General features: G+C 35.4%; 3 protein-coding genes across 3 annotated transcripts; 2 read left to right on the plus strand and 1 right to left on the minus strand.

The window, feature by feature from the left end:
* Nucleotides 1–23: 23 nt before the first annotated feature.
* On the plus strand, nt 24–6,126 carry LOC128554513 (secretory immunoglobulin A-binding protein EsiB-like). Its single transcript, XM_053535785.1, has 5 exons — nt 24–304; nt 1,956–2,097; nt 2,921–2,966; nt 3,551–3,637; nt 4,810–6,126. The coding sequence occupies exons 1-5, from the start codon at nt 134–136 to the stop codon at nt 4,904–4,906; spliced, it is 543 nt and encodes a 180-aa protein (XP_053391760.1). The 5' UTR covers nt 24–133; the 3' UTR covers nt 4,907–6,126.
* Nucleotides 6,127–7,182: 1,056 nt separating this feature from the next.
* Nucleotides 7,183–10,250, minus strand: LOC128554517 (uncharacterized). The gene is made up of 4 exons (XM_053535790.1): nt 10,172–10,250; nt 9,521–9,639; nt 7,972–8,135; nt 7,183–7,516 (listed from the first exon to the last, which is right to left on the minus strand). Exons 1-4 carry the CDS (start codon nt 10,195–10,197, stop codon nt 7,271–7,273), a joined length of 555 nt encoding a protein of 184 aa, XP_053391765.1. The 5' UTR covers nt 10,198–10,250; the 3' UTR covers nt 7,183–7,270.
* A 5,554-nt stretch (nt 10,251–15,804) lies between these two features.
* On the plus strand, nt 15,805–21,692 carry LOC128554518 (uncharacterized). The gene is made up of 2 exons (XM_053535791.1): nt 15,805–16,610; nt 21,447–21,692. Exons 1-2 carry the CDS (start codon nt 16,247–16,249, stop codon nt 21,551–21,553), a joined length of 471 nt encoding a protein of 156 aa, XP_053391766.1. The 5' UTR covers nt 15,805–16,246; the 3' UTR covers nt 21,554–21,692.
* Nucleotides 21,693–26,797: the final 5,105 nt, after the last annotated feature.

Here is a 26,797-nt window from a genome sequence, read left to right on the forward strand (position 1 = left end):
AGGGAAATCTGGACAGAATGTCTGGCATTGAGCACTGCAAAGCAAATAATTAAACGGGTACTTGCTGTTTCCTTGCCAACCTGTCAGCGTCTGTCCACGTGGTGGCGCCAGACGCTGTAACTCTGTTTACAAAATGGCGGCTGCAATGGATACTGGAATTTCAACTGAGAGTGATACTTCTGGATTAAGACAACGATACGTACCAGAGTCAAATTCCGAGTGGGACAGTGAACTTCCGTATGGAGGAAAGGTTTATCTAGCAAGAAAGAAAAGGCCTGACCCGCTACATGTGAGAGCTTTCGAGGTATTGAAATTTTCAGAATTGTTAATATTGTACTGTACTGTAACTTCTATTTCAAATTTCAAAAGAGTATGAGACTATAAAAGGAGTGCTATAGATACAGCTTATGAGAATCATCTGTCAGCATAGTTATATATATACAACTTCTTGGAACAGTTTTTATCGATCTACTATTGAACCTGTAAAATCTCATCTATGCTCATCTATGGTTATGCTAATACATGAAAAAATCAAGGTTTGACTGACTGATAGAACACTTTAATTATCTAGAAGCTGAGTGACAGTGTGGTATTTTTTTTTAGTGATATGTGATACTATATGTTGAATTGCCGCCAATGATTTACATCCATGTAGATCTATTTCAATGCTTGTATAAATGTAATGAATTATTGATGATTCCAGTCAATATCTGAAACAGTAGCCTAACGCTTTCCACTCTCTAGCTTATTGAACTCAATGAAGCAAATTTGGTGTCATTGATTTTTGGCTTTGTTTATCGATAAATCACCCGAATGATCTATTGGTAAACAATGTCAAATAGAATACTGTTCAAAACAAAGTTTCGTATAATTTATAGATCTACACGTTATTGGATTTACCGTGCTGCATAAAATGTAAATAAAAGGTTTGTTTTCAAGAACAACAAGTTTGCCGTATAAGCATTTATACTTAAAAATCTTCTAACACATTACTGTTATTTTTACCAATATTTTTTAAAATTGCTCAGTCAACATTTTACTTTTGTTTAAAATAATCTATTGGTAACGGTATGTCAGAATTACAAAAAAAAATATCGAATTGTGCAATCACACCATTAGGTCTATATTTATTTGAACTGAAAAAAAAAAACAGTCGCAAAGTAAGTAACAATAAATAGTTGTAGATCTATATAATTTTGTAACTCATTCACAGTATTGTGGTTATAAAAATCGGTTATGTAAAACATTTGTTGAAAAGAACAAACGATATGTTATTTCAGTATGAACTTTCCAAATTTTATCTCTTCAAGGTCAAAATAATTCGAAAGGAGGGACTAACTCGATCATTTAATTGAATAATTCACAACTCGAAAGGTGGGCTTTTGTACGCCAGATATAAACACCATTTTTGCACGGCTCAATGCAAGAAAACATACCATAGGTTTGCATGATGAAATCGTCAGTTTCTGTGTTTAGACAAAGAGCTATAAAAATAAACTGTGTATTGGTTTAGACATTCATACCGCTGAGACATATTTTATTAGACGTATCATTCTAGAATTAAATGCATACTAAAATCTTTCTGTATCTTTGAGTATCCAGCAAATTCCACACATCATACTTCTGTTTCGATGTAAAATTAGATATGAAACCAAAATCGTTCGTTTTGTTTTGGCAACGTGTAACCTGTATTGTGTTGGTGCGCCGTTGCCAGGGAATCCAGTCTGACAGTTTCTTTTATTTTCTGTCTGCAAGTTGATAATATCAGAAACTCAGTGAATGCCATTTAACACAAATTAGCGCAAAATTAGTGGAATCTTTAATGCATAGATATTATAGGTATGATTTCTTCTAACAAAGCACGTATTGTCAACGGGTTACCAGGCTAGGTGCGCCGTAAAACCCAAATCAACATAAAATCTTTGTATATATGTTTGAATATTTTTCTCTTTCAGGGGTTTGCATTATGTGCCACAATTGCGTTCGCATTTTACGCTTACTTCTATTTTGATAATCTCCACTTCCATGTTACGCATGCGTATGCCCACCTTGGTTACGCTTCAGCCCAGCATCAGGTTGGACAACGCTATCTCCATGGTATGTTATCTCTGACGTTTATAAGCTCATTTGTTTTCTGTAATTCTGAAGTGTAGGTTTTAATATGCATGTATCGGTGCTATACACTGGGCATATTCAAGAAGCAGGCTGACTGTTTAGGAACAATTTAGACGGACTCTCTTTCTACTCTGGCAGCTTTCTCCGGTCTGATCACTCTGTGTCTGTACTAGTAATTAACGGATTAATGAGGCATTCTGAGTGGCTGCCGCCATTGTATGTAAAGCATTTTTGAACGTGTTTCATTAAAATGGTGCTAGAATCTATATGTGGATAATGATATTTTATTTGACTGTATGATCTACTTCATTAAATGGTAGATTATTTAAGAATTAATATAGAAGCTATCTCACTCAGTGATTTGTCGTTGAATAAAGTCATTGTTTGGGAGTTCAGATGCGAAGGAATTAGATCTGTATCAAGAGGGTGCATCCCCGAGTTATATAGTAATAGAAATCTACGCATCTGAACGACAAACAATGACTTTATTCAAGAGCAAATCACTAAATGAGATATATTATTTCGATTCTAACACGTTACTATATCCTTGACGAAGTCCATCAAGTTTTTTGTTGTTTTTTTTTGTTGTTTTTTTTTGGTGGTGGGGGGGGGGGGGAAGCGGGAGGAGGTTTAACGCGCCGCTATGCCGTTTGACGCTATGACGTAATAATTGTGAACAGTGAATTGTTGTAAAATAACACACAACTTTCAGCCTTCTTTGTTGGATAGGCCGAATAGGAGTCAGATCGTGTTATAATTTTCTTTCTTGATGTAAGTAATACACATACATTTTTTCTTGTTTTAGGCAAAGGAGTTGAAAAACACGACCAGAAAGCCATGGAATGGTTTAGGTATGTAGTTATTGTACGTATGTCTTACCTCGCTAAATTTCTATAATGAACTTGTCCATCTTTCAATTTGGACAGCACCTTGGACTGTTAAAACGGGTACATACCAAAAAGATACTGATTGAATGGCGAACACGTACGTGCAGGCTGATCATGATCTGCAGTGGTCGCAAAGGCATGCAGAATCAATTGTGTCCAACATGATAAGGGTTAAAAATTGCTTTTAAGTGATCTGTATGCAGTATATAAGCAACGACGGAAAGGTTGTAGAGACAACATCAAAATCGATATTACGAGAACCCTGGTGAGGTTCAAATTACGGCCTGGTTGCACATTTTTTCTCACTTTGTGACAGATATAAGTAAAACATTTATAACTTGTCTGCCACAGATTTTCATGCTAAGGTCATGTTTGACGTAACAAGTGCTGACAAAGTGATTTTTTACGTTTTAATTAAGTTTTTACATTTAATACATTTCTCCATTTTTCATGCAAAATTCATGTAGAAACGACGTGAGCAAAGCAAAGCTATATCTTTTCATCTATGATGTTTATAATGTACTGGTTCATTCTTTTTTTTTTTACAGAAAAGCGTCGGACCAGGGCCACCCTCACGCGTCATACAACCTGGCCATTGGTCATCTTAAAGGCATGAAAACAGATCTAAAACACGGGTAACGAATTCCGTTTAAAATGTCCATCTGGAGACCTTTCTAGTTTAAATTAAACATGGGTCTGGTATATGTATACATTTTGATATACTTTATAATATGTAAATTATATTGATAAATCATTTTCATTGACATAAATATCGAATTCTGAAAGATTTGGGACCGGTCGAAATTGGAGTCAGAATTGCATTTGCATAAAATTATTGTGTTGTGTCCTAATAGCAGAAACGAGTCGGCCAAAATCGACTTAAAACTACTGCATGATTGATTAAAAACTACAGATTTTTTATGAAATACAACTGTCTACATATTAAGTGGTCAATGGTTAAACTTATTCAGCCGAGGAAGTGACAAGTCGTTACACATATTTCCGAGGCTGAATAATTTTAGCCGATTTGTCTCTTAAAAGGTAGATAAGTTGTTTTAAAACAGGAAAATACAGTAACGTTGTTAAGCGTTTTTGTGCCATTTGAATTTATAATTTTGTTTACCGGGTGAAATTTTAAGTAAAATTATTGTAAGAACTCATTTTATTTATTTAAAGAATATATCAAACAGTTGTCCTAGTCATTATGCTTTTCTCCAAATAATTCACACAAAGAAATAGTACTACAGTATTCACTCGTTTCCCAGATAAATCCGGATTCACCCAGAAAAGAGGCATAGTTCATTATCAGGGGTCAATAGTCACATAGGTTTGCAAACAGTCACATAACAACATTCATAAAAACGATATATAATAATTTTTGCCTTTGACTGGTAAGCCAGTTATGGACTGTTGTGGCAAATTTGGGTAAAAAAAATCCCATTAATAAAATTTGTTCAAACTTTGTATATGAACACAGTGTCATGCTAGAAACAGAATTATGAAAAAAAATGAAGGTCACCATGATTGTTCAAAAGTTATCTGCCCTTGAATATGCAAATTTGAAGAAAACTCCAGTTTAAGGGCAGATAACTCGTAAACAAGCACGGTGACCTATGATTGTTTTTGCATTTTTCTGTTTTTAACACGAAACTGTGTCACATACAAAGTTTGAACCAATTTTATTATTGGGAAATTTTTGCCTCATCTCTCATACAAGAAACTACAGCAAGTGTCTTTAATACTATTCGGACCGGGAATGTAAGGTAATGATGTATTCAATGGCTTAATCCCGCTCCATTTATTTCAGAGAAGCTCATCAGTTGATTCACCATGCAGCTTCCAAAGGTGTGAAACAAGCACATAAAGTCCTGGAGAACGTGTGTTCGCGTGGAGGATGCAACTAATGAAAAGGAATAATAATCTTTGTCATATATTTCAACGAATAATTATGTTTGCAATTACAGCATTTTATTATTGTTCAAATCTCTTTTTAAAGACAAAGTTATGTAATATATGGAAATGATGAGTTTATCATATTACAGATTTTACCATTTTGTCCACTGCACATGCTTCTGTTTATTTCGCGGTGTAAATTCAAATGTTATGATGGAAATATTTACCAAAAATATGGTAATATTATGATATTCCAATTGAACATTATGAAATATTTAAGAATGACTCTTTTTGATGGCAGTTTCAGGATAAAAAGAATGGTCCATACCATAGACTAGCGAAAAATGGAGAAAAAAAAAACACTGTAAAAATGTTACTCATCAGGATGTTAATAAGCATAAAGATACATCAATTCATATAGTTAATGTTACGTTTTGTCAAATGAATATTAGAAGTCACTAGAAGTCATAACATATCAGTTCATTGACATATTACTAACAGCAACAGTGATAGACTGTACATGTATCATTATATTTTAATTTATGGCTGCATAAAACATTACATTATTTGATACATGCACTTCCAAACAGAAAGGGAATATTCTCAGCTTTAAGAACCAGTTGTAGTGCTTTTTCCTTTATTTTAAAATTGCTGTCATATTGTTAATTCTGTTGCAAGATAGCCCGTTATAGCAACTGTTAATAATTGTTTTGACAGACCTTAAAATTTTTATATTTAGTTTTTTTTTATTTAATCACAATACACGCAAACGGCCTATGGAATTTCTTTCGATGATCTCATGAAAGCTATATTATTACGATAATAAAACAAGTTTTTCTTAAATTTTACCCGTTTTAGAGCAATATTTGAACAATATCTTAAAAAAACAAAGCATACTCCTCTGGTCGGCGACTCTGATGCTGATCGGCGTTTTTCCGCCGACTTTGACTTGTAGTTCTGAAAAACTTACATAGAAAGTAAAAAATGGACTTCTCAGATTTGAATTTATTACTCGGGAAAACTAGAAATGACTTTTTGCAAGTGTTTTTTGACATTAACATATTTTGATTTGAATATTCCGTCCAAATGTTAGTTTTTATGCAAACACAAGCTGCTGATTTCACAGAGATACTTATATGCTATCCCTCTTACGATATTTTTGTTTGTTAAGTGACTCTTTGTTATTTTATTTTCATAAATTAGTTTTCTTAATAAAGATTTTAATTTCATGTATTTTGCTTCTTATTTGTTTATAATTTCTAATGTTACATTACTCGGAAAATAGATCATTGTGTTCTCTACAGAGAACCAATGAAGATTTGTAAATATGACTGCCGTAACAACTTTCATAGTTCAAATCTAGTTGCAGCAGTTGATTTCCTTCGTCAGTGAGTTCTTACCAATTCGTGTAGCGGCATGTTTGAAATAAACTCGCTTCTTTCATTCCAGTGCTTCTTCAGAATATCTCGGACGGACGGACGGACAAACCGGCGACTATATGCTTCCCCCTCTGTCCAGCAGGTTTTGATTTACACATGACAACATGTAGTCGTAAAACTCGCATTCACTACCTATATAAAGAAATAGGACATTCTTTTCAAGTTGATGACTTCATCAAGTTGCTGGAACACTGATAGAAACCGTCCGACAAACTTTATAGGAAACCAGGAACTTGAATACTTTTGGCATTCCAACAGCAAAAAGACCTTTAAAGATTAGGATTTGTAAAGATGCTGGCGACAAGTGCTTTTCTTTCTGGACAAAGCAGTACTTTCTGCAGAATTTCGTATACACAAAAGGACGATTGGCATTGATGTCTGCGTCCGATCCTCTGTATAAAAATAGTCTATTTAATAGATATAATGACTTTAACATAATTTGGACGCTACGTTCTCTAATAATATCTCAACCAAATGTGTTATGTTAATCAGCTTAAAAAAAGTTTAGTTCTGTCCGTCCGTCCGTCCAGAAGCATCTAAGTCAGTATCTCCGCCTCAAGGGAAGAGAATTTCATATTAATATTCTAAAACAATGGTAGAATGAAATTATAGGAAATGTTTGCCTTAAGAACCATAACTCTATCCTGAATAGTTTTAGAACTATACTGACCTTTCACATTTTAAGCATTTAAGACGATAATCTAAATTCATACACTTCAACGAATTTAGTATTCTTTGATGCATTAGAACATAATGATAAAAATAATACACCTTTGGGGTCTGTACTAACAAGAGGGACTATAGATAATTTCAATAACAGGTTTTATGTCAAAGAAAAACAAGCGATCTTTTCTTATTCATTTATTTTTTCTCAAAAATCAACAGCAAAATAAAACGTATGCAATTAAAAAGAACTATCTAAAACTGTTTCTTGTTTTACCCCTCCTCTAATTCATACTCTTCAACATCAAATGCATTATTTTCGTCTTCATCGTCATCTGCAACCTTTGGAAACTCGACCATTTCACACTCTTCATCTTTTCCGAAAGCCATGCCAATAAGAGGAGAAAACCTTGGGTCTTTGTCCTCTTCAATCCTAATCTCCGGTACAAATCGCCCCAACCAGTCGATTATATTTTTGTTGTTTGTATAAGCTCGGATACCTTCATATGCTAGACTTTCCTGGAATGGATAGGAAGAAAAAATAGTTAAGATCATTGCCATATACAATGCAGGCTGTTTTTTGCCAGTTCCGTGTTGTGGCGGGTACCAGGACGAAATAAAGAGATTCCTAGTGTTGGTGCGGGTGCCAGGAAGAAAGAAGAGATTTATTGTGTTAGTGATTGGCGCGAGAGCTAAAGCGAAAAGACAGGCCATAACAAACAGCTGAACGACTGATTCAAATCTAGTCGTTTGTGCCCGTCCAAACACAGTGGTCAATACTACTAACTGCCAAACCTCAATTTTCGCTTTGACACTCGCGCAATCACAAACATATATTCTGATTTTCTAATCATTAAACCATTGTACGAAGAAGTTGGACTAGATGTCTTGGAATTAATTGATCCTATTATAGTAAAGGTTCGCTATATACCAACAATCAATTTAACAACAATATATTCCTAAACAGTACATACCAATAAATCGAATATCCTTGATTTTGGTTTTGCTTGTGCTCCACCGTGTTTGTCCCACTCCGCGGCGGCGTCAAATCTGCACTCGCCGGCTGGACCGATAAAGTAGACTGGTAAAGGGTCATAGCCTCCCTGCATCGATGTGTTTGCATCACCGCGGCGGCTGCCTAAAAAAAAAAGAAGACAAACGCACTTCACCCGTACTGTATAAACTGATGTATCAAGGATTAAATATTGTAGGAGGAGAGGAGCCAACAGCGTCCAGCATGGTGCAACCTGTTGGGCGTTTGCATTGATCTCTATTCAGCCAGTACCTTTTTTTGGTAAATACCCCTTAGAATATGGTGCAGTCTGATGGTTATTTGCACTGATGTCTATTCAGCCAGTACCTTTTTTGGTAAATACCCCTTAGAATATTGTGCAGTCTGATGTTTATTTGCATTGATCTCTATTCAGCCAGTACCTTTTTTGGTTAATACCCCTTAGAATATGGTGCAGTCTGATGGTTATTTGCATTGATCTCTATTCAGCTAGTACTTTTTTGGTAAATACCCCTTAGAATATGGTGCAGTCTGATGGTTATTTGCATTGATCTCTATTCAGCTAGTACCTTTTTAGGTAAATACCCCTTAGAATATGGTGCAGTCAGATGGTTATTTACATTGATCTCTATTCAGCCAGTACCTTTTTTTGGTAAATACCCCTTAGAATATTGTGCATTCTGATGGTTATTTGCATTGATCTCTATTCAGCTAGTAATTATTTGGTTAATACCCCTTAGAATATGGTGCAGTCTGATAGTTATTTGCATTGATCTCTATTCAGCTAGTACCTTTTCAGGTAAATAGCCCTTAGAATATGGTGCAGTCTGATGGTTATTTGCATTGATCTCAATTCAGCCAGTACCTTTTTTGGTAAATACCCCTTAGAATATGGTGCAGTCTGATGGGTGTTTGCATCCAGTACCTTTTTTGGTTAATTACCCATTAGAATACTTATTAATATGGCCCATGATTGGAGAATGACGTCCATATAGAAATTTAGCTGTCATAATATAAAAAAATTTAATAACAGGTATAGTATGTAAGGTTATGATATTTTAAGTAGTTCCATAACAAACATTGTTAATGTAGTCTTTTCAAAAGCCATAGAGCCTGTATGTTATTATATTTATGTGATTTGTGGAATAAAATATATGCCCATAAAAAAAAAACAAAAAAAAACAAACAAACAAAAAAACAACAAATATTGTAGGAGTAGTGGACTTTATGTTTCTTACTCGTTGCCAAAATCATAACAGCTGCATCTTTAAATTATTACTAAATTAAAAGAATTGAAGAGATAAGTTATTGACAAAAATAAATCTGAGAGAAGTCGGAAGTTATCGCACAGTATCGCAATATGGCATTTTTCTGCATTTTTAAAATATCTAACAACTACATGTACTTCATTCATTTATATGTTCTTTCCTTTGTTCGTAGACTTTTGGTAATATTAATATGATAAAAGATAGGAAAGGAAACCAATGTAGATATGAATTCAACAAACTTACTTTCTCGTACAGTCCGACCTGTTCTGTATGCTTGATATTGTACCATTTGCTGTTCTACCTCTAGCTCCCAACGACGATCGATAACCCCGGGCTTATACAGCCAGGAATATACCTTAGACCTATAAAATTAAATTTAATCATATTTATAAAATTGTGCATTTTTAAAGAAAAAATACAAATATCAACGTTTGACTATAAGTAAAATATAAAGAAATATTTTACATAGCTATTATATATTTTCAAAATTGTGTCCGGTGAGATTTGGGTGGTCTTTATTTGAATGTGATCATTTATTCACAAAAGTATATTACACAGAAAATGTTCAAATCAAAATCATTACTAGTTAGTCCGGATATTTCTCAAAAATATTTATCTGTATCATAATTTCTGCCTGTGAAGGAATGCAGAGACTAATTATAAAAAAGATAGGTTGGCATTTATATCAAGATAGATTCACATTAAAATTACAGTTTAAATCTTTCGCAAAAGCAATATGTTCCGGCGTATAGCTTATTGCTTACTCGATAATATATGTCTCCAATTGCAAGGGGAAAGTGAAGATAACAACTTTTCCTAGTAATTATTGCATAATTTCAGTTTAATGAAAATGTGTGTTTCTACAGTTAATTACAATAATTCTTAAGCACATACCCGTCCTTGTGTAAATTAAAATCCATTTTAATTCTCAAGATATTCTGCGTACGTTTTTTGAAGTTGAGCTTCACTGTATGTTGTGACGTATTATCTCTACGGACACAACGTCAAAGTTGACGTTTCAACGTGAACGTAACATTATTTTAACGTCATATCCTCTATTAATTCAAGCATTTTGATTGGTTTAGCCGAGAGTTCACACGTCGAGTACCCCTTGTTTCGAAGTCGTATTTCAGCGGTGCATCCGAATGCCAGATTAGATGGCAGTAATAGCAACTTTATTTCTGAGCGTCTTCACCGCCTAAACAGTTACCCTCGGGTCGAATATTCCCTAGAGCTGTACCTTACAGCCAGTGACTTTTATATTCTGCCGTTGAATAAGAAATGGACAGCAACGTTGTTCTTTTATCTTTTCACTTAAAGAAAATAATGCCGTTGATACCAATTTCAACATTCAAACATAATTATTAACTCAGTTTAAAGGGAATTTAGATATAGCGCTACCATGATTGAGTTCTTATATACCAATGGTACACTGTAAGTAGCGAAATCGTTGAGCACAACAACCAAAACCCTACCTTAAATACTTTTAGAATTATCTCCCTTTTTAATGACCTGTTACAGGTTCTAGCATTAAATATCGTCATAAGGGAATTAGATGTATCCGGAAACAATATAAGTACCAGAAACTTCTTTTTGTACTAGAAGTAGCTTAAATATATTCCGTAGTTTTGCTCTATGACTTTCAACAGTAACTTGTATTGAAGTTACGGGGTTGCACTCCCTGTCAGCAAACAGACATTATGATGTTAGTATCAGTTGTAAAAATAATTTGAAATGCTACCATTACTTCTGAACAATGTAATTCAGTCATACGTCAATACTCACGGCAATAGCCCGCCGGCTTAGCTCAACAGAGGGAACGCAGATCTACGGGTCGCAGGGTCGTGAGTTCTCCGTGACGATTTGATAAAATACATTGTGTCTGAAATCATTCGTCCTCCACCACTGATTCAAGTCGGAAGTTTGCAGTTACTTGCAGAGAACAAGTTTGTACTGGTACTGAATCAGGAATACTGGTTAAGTTAACTACCCGCCGTTACATAACTGAAATACTGTCGAAACAAGTGAATGAAGTATTGCCATGCAATACAAAGTCCCCTACTGGAAGGCACCTAATTTTCTCTACTGCAGTATAACATAATGAACTGATATCTGTCAATGATGTATAAACAATATTGTACTATATACACAATATGTTATAACAAACCACTTGGATTAAAATTTTTATATATAAAAACCTACAGTTGTTTTCATATGGCATTTTTTGGCCGATTATCAAATAAGGTGTCATGAGTTATTTATAGTACCAACAAAGGGAAATTAATCCTTATTTTTTTTTAAGAATCTATATAATATAAGTCCACAAGAAACTCTTTACCAAAAATTGGATGTAACATGCATGTTGTACCACAGAATACTGGGATACTGGGTGCCTCACGGTGGGTAACATTTATGCCAAGTTACATCAAAATCCCTCCATGCATGAAGAAGAAATGCTCCGAACAAAGTCATTCTTGTATCTGACCTTTGGCCTCTATGTGTGACCTTGACCTTAGACATAGGGACCAGGTTCTTGCGCATGACACTCCGTCTCATGGTGGTGAACATTTGTGCCAAGTAATATTAAAATCCCTTTAAGGATTGTTGAGTTACAGACTGGACAGGAAAAAGGCCCTTTTGGCCTTTGACTTCCAAGTGCGACCTTGACCTTGCAGCTAAGGGCTCGGGTGTTGCGCACAACACATTGTCTCCTCCAGGGGAATATTTGTGCAAACTGATATTTAAATACCGTTTTTCATGACAAAGTTATAGACCGGACATGAAAAAGTTACATTGACCTTTGATCTCAAAGTGTGACCTTGATCTTTAAGCTAGGGTTCTGAGTGTTGCGCATGACACGTCGTCTCATCATGGGGAATATTTGTGCCAAGTAAAATTAAAATCCCTTCATGGATGGCAGAGTTTTGGACCGGACAGGAAAGAAAACCCTATTAACCTTTGACCTCCAATTTGTGACCTTGACCTTTGAGCTAGGGGTTCAGAATTTGCGCACGGCACGTCGTCTCATCATGGGGAATATTTGTGCCAAGTAATATTAAAATCCCTTCATGGATGGCAGAGTTTTGGACCGGACAGGAAAAAAGCCCTGTTGACCTTTGACCTCCAATTGTGACATTGACCATTGGGCCAGGGGTCCAGGATTTGCGCACGACACATCGTCTCATCATGGGGAACATTTGTGTTAAGTGATGTTAAAATCCCTTAATGAATGACGGAGTTATGGACCGGACACGAAACAGACCCTGTTCATGCTATGTAAACATTTGACTGCCAAGTGTGACCTTGACCTTTGAGCTAGGGGTCTGGACATTGTGCATGACACATTATCTTATTAATATGAGGTACATTTGTGCCAAGTAATAATAAAATCCCTTCATGGATGGCATAGTTATGGACCGGACAGGAAAAAAGCCCTGTTGACTTTTGACCTCCGATTGTGACCTTGACCTTTAAGCTAGGGGTCCAGGTTTAATTTAAGCACGACACGTCGTCTCATTATGGGGAACGTTTGTGCCAAGCAATATTAAAAGACGGAATGACGGACGGAAAAGCGCATTCCTATAATCCCGGAAACTGGTTTTCAACCAGTAGGGGACTAAAACACGGCGTTAAACCCAAAACGAACAACTACTCACGGCAAATACTGAATTGCAAACAAATTCAGGAAAAGGGATAGGTATTTGGTTTGACAAAATAATTAGACTATTATCTGGCAATTCTCGAAAAGAACATAATTATCATATTAACTGAAAATTGTAATTGAATGTTTTGTATAAGATACCACCCTGATATAGGCGGTAGTCTCTTGTTAGTCTATGATGCAGTGGTTTCTTCTGGTTCGTCGCTCCATACATAATGCGTATACATACACAGTCATATTTCTTGTGTGCATGACTGGCATAGATATTCATTGTACCAAAGTAGTTGTCATTTACTTTGTGTGAGGGTTAATGGGCACTGGACCATTATATGCTGACCTCTTTGCAGTGTGTCTTTGCATTATATAACTTGGATACACACATGATCATTTGTGCTATAATGACCAGTATACAAATGTATGTACAAGTATTTCCTCAGCTGTCCCAGTCATTTACTTCGAGAAGCGCAAAGAACACCCATGTAAATCTTCAATTGACTTTAATAATTGACCATGAGTCAGTTACATATCATGCATGGTGTAGAATACTCATCATATCAATCAATTTTTGCAGTACAATTCATATCATCAAAAAGCAGTTGAGAAAGGACATCTAGTGGTAAATTATCCAAAGATATAATATCACATCAAATATATAAAGTGTACAACGATGGACCGAGCCTATGCAATGGGTTATTCTTCTCAATGGAAGGGTTACATGGAAATAAGTTGAATAACAATACAGGAAACAGAATAATTTTTGTAAAGATAAATATGAGTACAAAGTCCAATGAACCTCTTTGATTTTGCCATTACGTGATAATTCAGACACTGAGGCAAACCGCAGGGTTCGGTTTTCTCTACTATATATACTGCTGTGTAAATTGCGATATATATATATATATATATATAAGCCTAATGTTCTCCAACACGGTAATTATGATTGTAAGTTAGGACTTGTTATACCTTGGTGGTTAACTGTTATATGCCACAGATGATAATGTAGACCGTGGGTGTAATGTCAGTCAGCAGTAAACTTTAAAACTTTAAATTTGACAGCAACCTAAGTTTTGTTGTTTTTATTCACAAGTTTTTTACAGTTGAGAGAAGATACCCCAATGCGAAACGGGTCCCCGTATATATGACCTTCAAGACAATACCACGTGACCAAAGTATCCAATCATAAGACAGGCTTTCAATAGGGTAATGTTATCTGTCCAAGAAAGAAATATAGCATTCCACTGCTAAAATTACATAACAAGAGGGCCATGATGGCCCTATATCGCTCACCTGTTATCATTGCACTTGATGACAAGAAGGTCCTCAGAAAAAATATCTAAGTCCAAAGGACAGGAACAACAAAGGAAAGAAATTTAACCAAAAAGAAAAACAAAATTCTTACAAGGTACAGATATGTCAAAATACACCTAAAAATTGGAGGTACCATCCATGTTGTACCACAGAAAAGTGGTCTCGGTCTTTCCCTACGGCCAATAATAAAAAAGTTACTAAAAATAGGCTATTTATAGTAACGTAAAAGGGAAGTAATTCAAAAGAAAATTATTGTAAGTTAACAAAAGAAGGATCTGCCAAAGAAACCTGTTGACATAAATGAAATTTCAGATCAGTATCTTCATTAGTTACGGAGATATATCCATTTTAATTTGAAATAAAAGGAGGTAATTTGACATAAAATCAGTCCATAGTTATCTACCCTGATTGGCTAGGTCCAACTAATGACAATAATGAAATTTCAAATAAGTCCTGTAAGTACTTACTGATATAAATCCATTTTGACTACAATCAGGGGAGGTAATCAGATATAAAATAACTCTGGAAACTACGATTGGATCTGATTTGTCATGGAATCCAAGATTTATTGTTGTTGAAGATATTTTGGAAGTTTGTGTCAAATAAAACCATAAATGAAGTCTCTATATGGCTGCAAAAGCCAAAATAGCCAATTTTGGATATTTAAGGGGCCATAACTCTGGAACCCATGATGGAATCTGGCCAGTTTAAATAAGGAACCAAGATCTTGTGGTGATACAAGTTGTGTGCAAGTTTGGTTAAAATCAAATCATAAATAAAGTTGCTATTGTATCATAAATAAAGTTGCTATTGTGCAGACAAGTCAAATTAGCTAATTTTGGCCCTTTCAGGGGCCATAGCTCTGGAACCCATTAGGGGATCTGGCCGGTTCAACAAAGGAACTGAGATCTTATGGCAACACAAGTTTTGTGCAAGTTTGATTAAATTCAAATCATAAATGAAGCTGCTATTGTGCAGACAAGGGAAAATAGCTAATTCTGGTCCTTTCAGGGGCCATAACTCTGGAACCCATAATGGAATCTGGCCAGTTCAAGAAAGGAACCGAGATCTTATGGTGATACAAGTTGTGTGCCAGTTTGGTAAAAATCAAATCATAAATAAAGCTGCTATTGTGCAGACAAGGTCAAAATAGCTGATTTTGGCCCTTTCAGGGGCCATAACTCTGGAACCCATAAAGGGATCTGGCCAGTTCAAGAAAGGAACCGAGATCTTATGGTGATACAAGTTGTGTGCAAGTTTGGTTAAAATAAAATCATAAATGAAACCACTATCGTGCAGACAAGAAATTGTTGACGGACGGACGGACGGACACACGACGGACGACGGACGAAGGGTGATCACAAAAGCTCACCTTGTCACTATGTGACAGGTGAGCTAAAAATATAGGCTCTGACATTGTAAAGCAGGCTTTTATGAAAAACCCCAACATATTTAACAAATCAAGTTAAAAATCATGCAATTGGTTTATTTTAATTCAATTAAAATATTTAATTCAAGCACACCCGACTTTAGCCCGGTTTGTTCTTCACTTCCTGGTTTCAGCCGGTAACCAAAATTTTATCTCCCGTTTTTTCATTGGTGATAGTTTTGTTTGTTACTTAAATTTTGATTGGGTATTTCTATCATCTTTAAAATAGGAACCGCGAAATGTAGCGTCACTTAGTTCTTAGTTGTTCAGCGTGTCACACTGATTTTCAATTAGTAGTTAAAAAGAACTATAACAAAGGAAATTGGATAAATCTGTGATATTTAAATAACATGTCAACATATGGAATAACAATATTATAAATTAGAGAAATTAAATAAACCCTTTAAGGGTTTATTGTATTAAAAATAACTTTTTCATTGGACTTTGTGAACAACAGTGGATAAATTCGTCAATTTGACTTGTGCAAAAAAAAAAAAAATGTGGTGCAATACGTACACATTTGCATGTTAACATTGATTTGTCAAGGTTTCATCAAATTGCTCTTCATAAAATGGCAACGGGATTGCGAAAGGGAGCAAAACTTAACTATAAACTGATGAACGAACAGGGGATATCGCTAGACACTAAAGATAACAGCGATAACAATGATGATCAGGTTGCTGAGGATACTAGAAAAGATTCGGTTTTCTCGCCGGTAAAATCTAAAGCGCAAAAATCAAACGCATCCTCCGCAGAGGATGATGGGAAACACTCTTTACCCGAGGAGGTTGATTCGGACGATCAGGAAATCGAAAAATTGCAACGTGAGTTGGAAACTCTAGAAAAAGACGAAGCAAAACTCAAGAAAATTAAACAGAAAGAAGAATTACGCCAGAAAGTGGTGAGGAAAAGAGACGAGGTCAAGGCTCTAAGAGGTTTGGATATTTCTTCCAATAATTTAAAAACACAAACAACAACAACTTCTACAGATTCAGTTCAAAACAAGAACTTATCAGTTAAAAAAGATGAACTTGAATCTCTAACTATAGCAGATTTAAGAAAGTCCAAATCTTTGAGAAAAAAGGCTTCTAAACAGTTAAAAGATTTAGGCCTGCAAGTTTCATCGAGCGATTCAAGTTCGGATAGCTCGAGTTCGGACAGTGACTCAGATTCGGATGGTTCTACTGAAGATAACTCAAAAACACACGATGAACATAGTTCTAATTCATCCAAATCGCATCATAAGAAACATAAAAAACATAAACGTTCCAGTAAAAAATCTGGTATTACCATGAAATCGTCGGATAAGGTTAAATACAAACAAAAATACCCTCATGCACAATTGAGATATGAATTTGTAAACCAACATATTACCTTTCAAAATTTAGATTTAAACTTGTTTGTAGCAGGTGAATTAGAGATCATATCTGATCCATCCATCAAATCTGTAGAAAGAAATGGTAGAATAGCTCTTCTTAAGCGTATCATGTACTTGAATTCTACTTATGAATTTAAAACGCTCAAATCTTTTTATGCAGCATTTTGAGAGAAATTGAGCTAGGTACTAAAAATTGGGAAGATGATTTCACTTATTTAGAGTTAATTTTGTTGAACAAGAGTAGTAGCAAATCAGCTTCGCATCAGGGCGTCAGGGGCAGGAATAAAGGTTACATAAATCCCCCTTTTAAACAACAATCACCTGAAGAAGAGTCACCAGTTTGGTTTTGCTCTTTCTACCAACGTAACAAGTGTGACCATAAAAATAGTCACACAGTAGTAGTTAAAGGGAAACTCAGGTACGCACAACATATTTGTGCTACTTGTTGGATTCAAGATAAGGTTAAGCTACAGCATCCGGAGAGTTCATCCTCTTGCCCACATATGTCAGCTTGACTTAAAAATTATACTGTCAATTTCAAAGACGAAGGGAAAACAGAAGATTTATTCATGCCAAGGTTTTGTTACAAAAATCAAGTTAGTACTACTCCAAATTAGAAGTTGCGTGTAATCACAATCATACCTGTCTTATTTGTAACAGTTTAGTACCGATTTCAAACTATAATACATTACATGAAATGATAGATTTACATGAACAGGTTAAAAGTTCAGGCAAATTTAATTTCGAAGGTTGTCGTATCAGGGTTAATGATAAGATAAACACTGATTACATGAGAAAAACCTTGGAACAGTTTGATTATAAAGATTTATTGGTATGCGATCTTCTTGAATATGGGTTTCCTCTTGGAATTATAGGTCAAGAAAACGTGTTGCACAAATCAAAAGAAATATGGAAATACAAAAATTATAAAGGGGCAACTGAATTTCCGGATGCAATTAACAACTTTTTGAAAACAGAACTCAGTGAAAAAGCTATCATTGGTCCATTTAAATCAAATCCTTTTTACAGCAATATAGTCATTTCCCCGTTAAATACAGTTCCAAAAAAGTCGGTCACAGAGAGAAGAATAATTTTAGATTTAAGTAGTTCCAAACCTAACTCGGTTAATGACCATATAGATAAAGATTTCTACCTAGGTGAACAGGTTTCTTTATTGTACCCAAAGATAGACGATTTTATTAATTTAATTTTATCTAAAGGTCAAGGAGCATTAATGTTTAAAAAAGATCTGAGAAGGGCATATCGCCAAATAAGTATTTGTCCCTCTCAGTACAATCTAGTAGCCTTTGTCTGGAAGAAACATTTATTCTGTGATACGGTTTTGTCGATGGGTCTCAGAAGTGCAGCAGCTATTTGTCAAAGGGTTACCAATGCGATAGCATTTATTTTGTTCAATTTTAGAGTTTTTATTTTAAATTATTTGGATGACTTTGCAGGTGTTGAAAGACCAGAAAGAGCTCAATCAGCTTATTTACTTTTAGAAAAAGTCTTGTCTAAGTGTGGTATTGAAGAATCACCTAACAAAAGCTGTCCACCAACAACCACCATGTCCTTTTTAGGTGTTCTATTTGACACTATAAAAATGACAATGGAAATAACTCCGGAGATATTAACAGAAATTCGTTATCTCGTTCACTCATTGTTGTTCAAGGATCAAGCTTCAATCAAAGAAGTTCAGTCATTACTTGGTAAATTGAATTTCATTGGAGCGTGTGTCAAGTCAAGTCGGGTTTTCATAAGTAGGTTGTTAAATTGGTTAAAACAATTGTATGTTATGGACAGTACAGACTCACACAATATTCCTCAAGAAGTTAAAAAGGACATTTTATGGTGGGATTCCTTTTTACCATTATTTAATGGTGTTTCTTTAATGTCATTGGGTAATTGGTCTTCTGCTGATGCGGTTTTTTCCTCTGATGCTTGTTTACAAGCTTGTGGCGGTTTTTGGAAAGGAAATTACTTTCATACCAAATTTCCAGAAAGTATTTTACAAAAACAGTTACACATAGGTGCTTTAGAGATGTTATCAGTAGTTGTTTGCCTTCACTTATGGGGAAAACACTTAAGACATCATAAAATTGTCATTTTGTGTGATAACTTGTCAGTATGCATCACTGTAAATACAGGTCGGTCAAAATGTCCATTTCTGTAAAGTTGTTTGAGAGAAATATATTACATTGCTGCAATAAATGAGTTCGAAATCAGAGTTCAACATTTAAGCTCAGATGAGAATCGTATTGCAGATCATTTATCTAGATGGCATTTAAGCAGTTATCATGAGCAGGAATTTAGAAGACTGGTGAATGATTCAGAATTAAAGGAATGTCAGGTTCTGGAATCTGACTTCCAATTTATCAATAACTGGTGAAGTTGCATTTATTTGTTCACAATCAGTTCAAATAAGCAGTTTTCTAATTTGCAGTTTAAGCGGACATGAGTACAGTTTTATTTTTAAATTTTCAGAGTCTCAATTGAATGTCTTGAAGCAAGATCTGAGAGCTACTAACAAGGCTGCTTACGCAGAAGGCTCCAGAAGAAATCTCAGAATTCAATGGAAGACATTTTTAATGTTTTGTTTATATTTTAAATTGTGTTTTCTCCCAGTGTCAACTATTACCCTTCAGTTGTATGCTCAGTTTTTGAGCAGATCCTTTAGATCAGTAGATTCTATAAAGAATTATATCAGTGGCATCAAAACCATGCATCAGATGTTAGGTTGCGAAACCAATTATATCAACAACTTTCTACTAAATCTATCTCTAAAAGGTATTGCTAAGTTGAAACAGCATTCAGTTAAACAAGCTGAAGCTATTACACCCGTTATACTACAAAATATTTATTTAGTTTTAGACTTTTCTAAAGCAGATAATATCACTTATTGGTGTTTATTTCTGTTTGCCTTTTTTCTAATGGCCAGGAAATCAAATCTGGTCCCTACCGTTAAAAAGGATCTTATGAATCCAAAATTTTTACTAAGGAAAGATGTTGAAGTGTTAAATAATGAATTGTTGGTTTCTATGCACTGGACAAAGACCATTCAGGCAGGTGAAAGAATTCTGAGAACTCCTTTATCTTCTATTTCAGACTCCTGTTTATGTCCAGTAACAGCTTTCCGTAACATGGTTAAAGTCTTCCCAGCTGGAGATAATGCCCCTCTTTTCATTTTGACTTCTGGCAAAGTAGTTACTTATCAGTTGTTTCAAACTAATTTGAGATCTTGTATTCGTAAGATTGGTCTTAACCCAGCTGAATTTTCTACTCATTCCTTCAGAAGAGGTTTCGCTACTCTAGCCTTTCAAATGGAAATTCCGCCTGATCTCATTCAACTCTTGGGAGACTGGCGCTCTGATGCATACAAAAGGTATATTCAATATTCGCTAGAGGACAAATTTAAAATTTCACGCTTTGTAGCTAATAACTTAAACAAGAAATATAGTACGTATATTAAAAACTCAGTTTGAGACACTGGCCAGTGGTATGTCACATTCAGGCATTTCATCCTAACGGAGTTATGTGTCTGTTGTCGGTTAGACGTTTTCACTTTCCGGACAGACTTTTCTGGTGTGTGCATATTAATGGTTCAGTTGTTTGAACACATTGAGTATAGTGTTTTTGGTATGTTACTTTCACATATCACAGTACAGCCTTTTATCTGTTTTTATTCATAAACATATGCATAAAATTTTATTTATAAGTATATTAGGCTCATCGTAATATTGTACACAATATTTCTTTATTTATTGTTACAGACGTGCGACGTGTTTGCATTATGGGAGACTCTACTATTAAACATCTACCTTCAATTCAAGGCGTGTCTATATTTGCCTTTCCGGGGGCTACAATTGGCAAATTATCATTTCTAGTCGACTCCAGAGCAGTTCCACTTGCGGACTTCAATTTTGTGATAATTCATGTGGGAACTAACAATATTGCAAATGGTCATTCACTACAGCACATGTCTTCAGATTTCGCCAATTTGGTGGCTTCTATTCGCAAATTCAACAAGGATATTGCTATTATAGTTTCTTCTATCTTACCCAGACCGGTAGATCACTCACATACTAAATCAACTGTTCAACAGTTCAATTTTCATTTACAGGATTATTTGGCTTCTGAGTTAAACTTCAAATTTATCAGGTCCTACAGACCCTTTTGTTTTAGAGGCGACATTAAACGTTTTTTATTCGCAAAGCGGGATGGTGGTTTACATCTAAACTCAGAAGGTTCAAATCGTTTAAGATTCTTTTTCCTTAGAGTTATATCTACTTTGACATAAACTTTACTACGTCAATTAGGAAATCTAAACATACACAGTCAAACGTCTGTAACCTTCATAATTCTTTATGAATTAATGTGTTTAATTTTTTTGCAGGCTATTTTTATCTTATCTACTGTAAGGTAGGATCTTTTGTCATTCAACCCTATAATTTGTGTTGTGTTATTGCTGATTTTATTTTTCTCTCTGCTTTGTATTTATAGTTTTTGCTGGGCTTGGCTGAGGGTTGGCGGGTATATCAGTATTCAACTGATTTATTAAATAATTTGTCTTCCCGTACTTAATTAATTGTATTGATTTGTCATCTTTACATGCTTTAGTGACACGTTTGCTGACATTAAATTCCAGTCCTTTTCAACTGTGGTTTCCTTATTTATTTGAGTCTAAAAATAGGGCTTTAATTGGTTTATTTTAATTCAATTAAAATATTTAATTCAAGCACACCCGACTTTAGTCCGGTTTGTTCTTCACTTCCTGGTTTCAGCCGGTAACCAAAATTTTGATAGTTTTGTTTGTTACTTAAATTTTGATTGGGTATTTCTATCATCTTTAAAATAGGAACCGCGAAATGTAGCGTCACTTAGTTCTTAGTTGTTCAGCGTGTCACACTGATTTTCATGCAATTGATAAAAAGCCAGAGCTAAACCTTAATAGCGTATTAAAATAGCAGACGAAATTTACTACGCTGAACATAATATAGTCCCTCTATACAAAAACAATTAAATATATCAACACAACAATGGCTTCGTTTAAACAGGCTTATCATTATTTTTACAAAACTATGGATTCCTGAAAGTTTTCTGTTAAACAGAGACATATTCACAAAAAGGCAGCATAAAAAACCTATAAAAATAGTTCCAAAGTTGATCCGCCACCATGTTGCAAACATCGAAATATACGCTTGGCACACTTGTAGAAATTGTCTAATCTGACAGTTTGTTGTCAGTCTGTTCTAGAATGATTTGAACATTTGGAATCCACTGCACTATTTACCTTATTAAAAGTACTCTCTCGGAGGAAGAAATTTGACTGAAATTACAGAGTTCGTTTTCACGGAGAAATCACTTCTGAAACAGTTAATTTCGGCACAGTTAAAAGGCTTCCACTCACAGCACACTAACATGACACGATTCTCAGTCGATACTGAGAAGTAAGTTTCTTCTTAAAGATTATATTTATGTTTATTTTTTAATGTATTGCCACATGGTGTCATGGCAGTGTTTATGTAATTTGTAAGGGGGTGGAGGCAGTCTATAACAAATGGTAATTGGTGTACACAATGTCAGTGCGTCAGAATGAAAGCGCTACCGTAGTGTACACAATGTCGGTGCGTCAGCATGAAAGCGCTGCTACACCGTAGTGTACACAGTGTCAGTACGTCAACATGAAAGCGCTGCTATACCGTAGTGTACACAAAGTCAGCATGAAAGCACTGCCGTAGTGTACATATTGTCATTGCGTCAGCATGAAATCGCTGCCGTAGTATACTCAATGTCAAGGTGTCAGCATGAAAGCGCTGCTACACCGTAGTGTACGCAATGTCAGTGCGTCAGCATGAAAGCGCTGCTATACCGTAGTGTTCAAAATGTCAGTGCGTCAGCATGCAAGCACTGCCGTAGTGTACTCAATGTCAAGGTGTCAGCATGAAAGCGCTGCTACACCGTAGTGTACACACAGTCAGTGCGTCAGCATGAAAGCGCTACCGTAGTGTACACAATGTCAGTGCGAAAAGCATGAAAGCACTGCTGTTGTGTACTCAATGTCAAGGTGTCAGCATGAAAGCGCTGCTACACCGTAGTGTACACAGTGTCAATACATCAGCATGAAAGCGCTGCTATATACCGTAGTGTTCACAATGTCAGTGCGTCAGCATGCAAGCACTGCCGTAGTGTACACACAGTCAGTGCGTCAGCATGAAAGCGCTACCGTAGTGTACACAATGTCTGTGCGTCAGCATGAAAGCGCTACCGTAGTGTACACAATGTCAGTGCGTAAAGCATGAAAGCGCTGCCGTAGTGTACGCAATGTCAGTGTGTCAGTGTGAAAGCGCTGCCCTAGTGTACACAATGTGGGCGATTTTATTGAATTCAATAAAATCGGTTAATTATTGAGAACCAAAATTTTTTCTCTATCAAAATCAAGTAAATTCCAAACTTGTTGATTTCTTCTGATTGGCTAACATTCTTAAAAATTTATTTTGATTCGTTCTCTTTACAGAATTTTGATAGGTCAATTTAGTAAAGCAAAATTTTCTCTGTGTTATTTTTCTACAGTTTAAGCCAAAATTGTGGCAGGTTATGTGCCAAAGATGTGTAAATACTTTGAAAACATCTGGTCAAGTAATTCCTGAGAAACATGCTTTCATGCAAAACTTTAAGCAAAGTTTCTATTTTAAAAAGTTGTAACATTTTGACAAATTAAAAGCGACAGTTATGTACATTGTCCCGTGAGGACATCACATGATGTCAAAAACATTGAAAAAATTCAAATTGTCGGCTTTAATGGATGCCTCTAAGATTTTCTCAAGTAACATCCTCATACCCTGTCCGTCAGCAGCTGGTGTTTGTGATATAATATAGACATGCATAACTACCTTTTTAAGTTTATATGTTTGTTGTTGGCGGTTTAAGAAAGGAACAAAACGTATACGTCAAATTTGCGGTAAATGTCGTAAATTGACGTGACTGTGCAATAACTAAAACCACCACTTTAGTGAGATAATACCTGTTCCCATGTCGGCAAATTCATAACATCAAGGACACTTTTAAGTTATTTTCTGTATGTTTTGTCCAGGCTTCAAGTGCTTCTTCGGGTTTGTTAAGCAGAAATCTTAATTCGGTTCCTAAACCAACCGCGCTAGTCATAATATTCACCGCCGGCATGAAGAAATCTCGTATCCTTTGCTCTTCTATCATTTCGTATAGCCGACGGTACATGGACAGAAAACGTTCCGCCAACTTGTCGGATGCCCAAGCAGCGGGATCTGGATACTCGTGACATTCAAAGAGCAAAACCACCTTTAAGTAATACGATTTAAGCACTGGTGTTACATTCCTCTCTGTAGGAGCTAGGTAACACATTCTATAGAACTTCATCAGTAGGAAACATATCTTAGCACAAAGCCCGTTCGTTTTGATGTCTGCGCCCAAATCCTGTAAGAGTATGGTCTCCGCCAAAGAAAACGAAATACGCCACAGTGTCGTTTCTTCATCTTCATTTAATGGATACGGTGCCTTTGAAACAAGCTGAAATCCACATGCTCTTATTTTTTCAACCGATTTAGAATTTGGCCATGATGATTTGCCTTGAAGCCAAGTGGCGGTTGCCAAGGGCGGTAATCCCTTACAGCTTACTGCTACAACCAGGTCGATATCTATAATATCTGTCGTGCTGTAAGTAACCGTAACCGTAGTGGCTATTGTTCCGATGCCTGTTAGACATACTACCGGGGTAATGCTAGTACTGGCTTCTGATACAGTTAGATTATTTCGCAAGTCGGATTTTAAAGCTTCTTCCACGTAATGGTAAAACAAAGTGGTCAGTTTCCTTGACATCAGATACCCGTCGCTTGTCGTGCAGTCTTTCCATTTTTCCATGCTACTATCTGAGGGACGATATTTTGCATAACCTGGTAGTTCTTCGCAGTCCTCTAAAGCCCCCTCAATGTCTATCATAAACAAAAGGTCTGCTTCATTGGAAGAAACTGACACTCCGGCGAAGCAGCTACCGACACCATGCACCGTGCCACTGAATCGAATATCTCTCCTTTTAACAAAATCTAACACATCGGTACAAAGAAAATCCTCGACCACTGTTCTATATTTGACACGGTCCCTACTAAAGCAAGTATTACCATATTTGTCTTTTCCTAATTTTTGTCCTCTTGCTCTGTTAGCATGAATTTTGAGCAAAAGACCGTTCAACCTCTCATATTTGATCTCTTTCCCAATTTCAACAATCGAAATCTAGAAAACATTCATGTCATTATTCACAATATTATGATCGTAAAAATAAATGTAAAAAAAGAAAAACATTTTGAATAAGATAATTTCATTAATGCTCGATGTTGTTTGTGTATAGTTTGTATTGATTCATTACCAAAATCACAAAATATTAATTTTCAAGTAGGTTAGGAACAAAAAGGAATTCCTAACCTATAAAAATATCAAATAGTTAAATTAGATACAATTAGTAAGTTTAAAGATAAATGAAAAGGAGGTTGCATAAATTATATATGAAATTTTTGTCAAGTAAAATTATTTATATATTACTATATTTACCTCTACTATAAATCAGCTTCGATGTTGTCATGGTGTTGATATTCGGCAGTCTTTGAACCTATGGGTGATATAACATTCATTTCATTGATAGCATATACACTTTGAAAATATCTTATAATTTTTCAGCTGTTCATGGTTCCTTTTATCTTGGAATAAACTAACATACTTACAATACATCCATCAGAGGTCCGGCAATGTCCTGAGAGCCACGGTGGACCTCTTATATGTGAATAGAAAACTACCACTAGGACTTAGGTCATTTAACACTTAGATTCAATTTGTATTCTAATAATAATCAGGTCAAAAATGTAGCTGGACGACAGGCAGTTTGTTTTAAATTTCTTATCTTTCGTTTGATTTTATAGTAGTTTCATCCGAGACACCTGTGCGATTTAATCACGGCCAACTCATTTACCGGGTACCTTCATATTGTATTTACATGTTAGGTCCAGTTTATAATATCTAATTAGAGGTATTCAAAGATATACTCGGTGATATGGATGTTGAACACCAAATATCTAAATGGCAATTTGTGTTGCATTATGCTACTTAAATCCATATATTGTTGTGCAGACAATATAAATGTTAATATAGACTAATTTATGTAAGAAGACTTTCTTGGTGAATCGCGAATAACTTCAATAAGGGATTGCGTTTCATTTAACTAGCTCATTTTTAAAGCATCGTTTAGTGAGAAGATGTTCTGCTCTATCACAGATTACAAACATCCAAGTGTTCTCGAGAAAATCAAAGATGAGTTGGACAGTATAGAGAAAGTTGCACTCAGAACAGTTTCACTCTCATCCCTCGAAATGCTTTACGCATCAATAGGTACACGTAACTGGTATGTTTTATAAAAAGTATATCTTGCAGTTGACTGCCTAAAGAATCTCTTTGTTGTGAGCTGAATTATAACTATGCCATATAATTGATTATTATAACTAATTATTCTATACCTATTTTATCTATCCAATCGCGAACGTTCATTTGCAACACGTGACCGTACAATATATTACGGTATTTGGATGCACGTGCGTACAAAAATCCTGTATTTTCTGTATTTGGACGCACGCATGTACAAAAAAATCCTGTAATTTTCTGTAATTGGACGGTTCAACAGTCCCATGTTAAACATACGATAAAGCCCGAAACGCGTGAAAATGTTTC

This window comes from Mercenaria mercenaria, unplaced genomic scaffold, assembly GCF_021730395.1.
Source record: "Mercenaria mercenaria strain notata unplaced genomic scaffold, MADL_Memer_1 contig_5089, whole genome shotgun sequence".
Lineage (NCBI taxonomy): Eukaryota > Metazoa > Mollusca > Bivalvia > Venerida > Veneridae > Mercenaria > Mercenaria mercenaria.

Coding starts and splice junctions, on each gene's coding strand:
- LOC128554517 (XM_053535790.1), bottom strand. CDS start 10,197: ATGGATTTTAATTTACACAAGGACGG. Junction 9,640..10,171: donor TTTAATTTACACAAGGACGG/GTATGTGCTTAA, acceptor TTAATTTTATAG/GTCTAAGGTATATTCCTGGC. Junction 7,517..7,971: donor CAAGGATATTCGATTTATTG/GTATGTACTGTT, acceptor TATCCATTCCAG/GAAAGTCTAGCATATGAAGG.
- LOC128554518 (XM_053535791.1), top strand. CDS start 16,247: ATGGCAACGGGATTGCGAAAGGGAGCAAAACTTAACTATAAACTGATG. Junction 16,611..21,446: donor CGAGGTCAAGGCTCTAAGAG/GTTTGGATATTT, acceptor ATTTTTTTGCAG/GCTATTTTTATCTTATCTAC.
- LOC128554513 (XM_053535785.1), top strand. CDS start 134: ATGGCGGCTGCAATGGATACTGGAATTTCAACTGAGAGTGATACTTCT. Junction 2,098..2,920: donor TGGACAACGCTATCTCCATG/GTATGTTATCTC, acceptor TTCTTGTTTTAG/GCAAAGGAGTTGAAAAACAC. Junction 2,967..3,550: donor AAAGCCATGGAATGGTTTAG/GTATGTAGTTAT, acceptor TTTTTTTTACAG/AAAAGCGTCGGACCAGGGCC.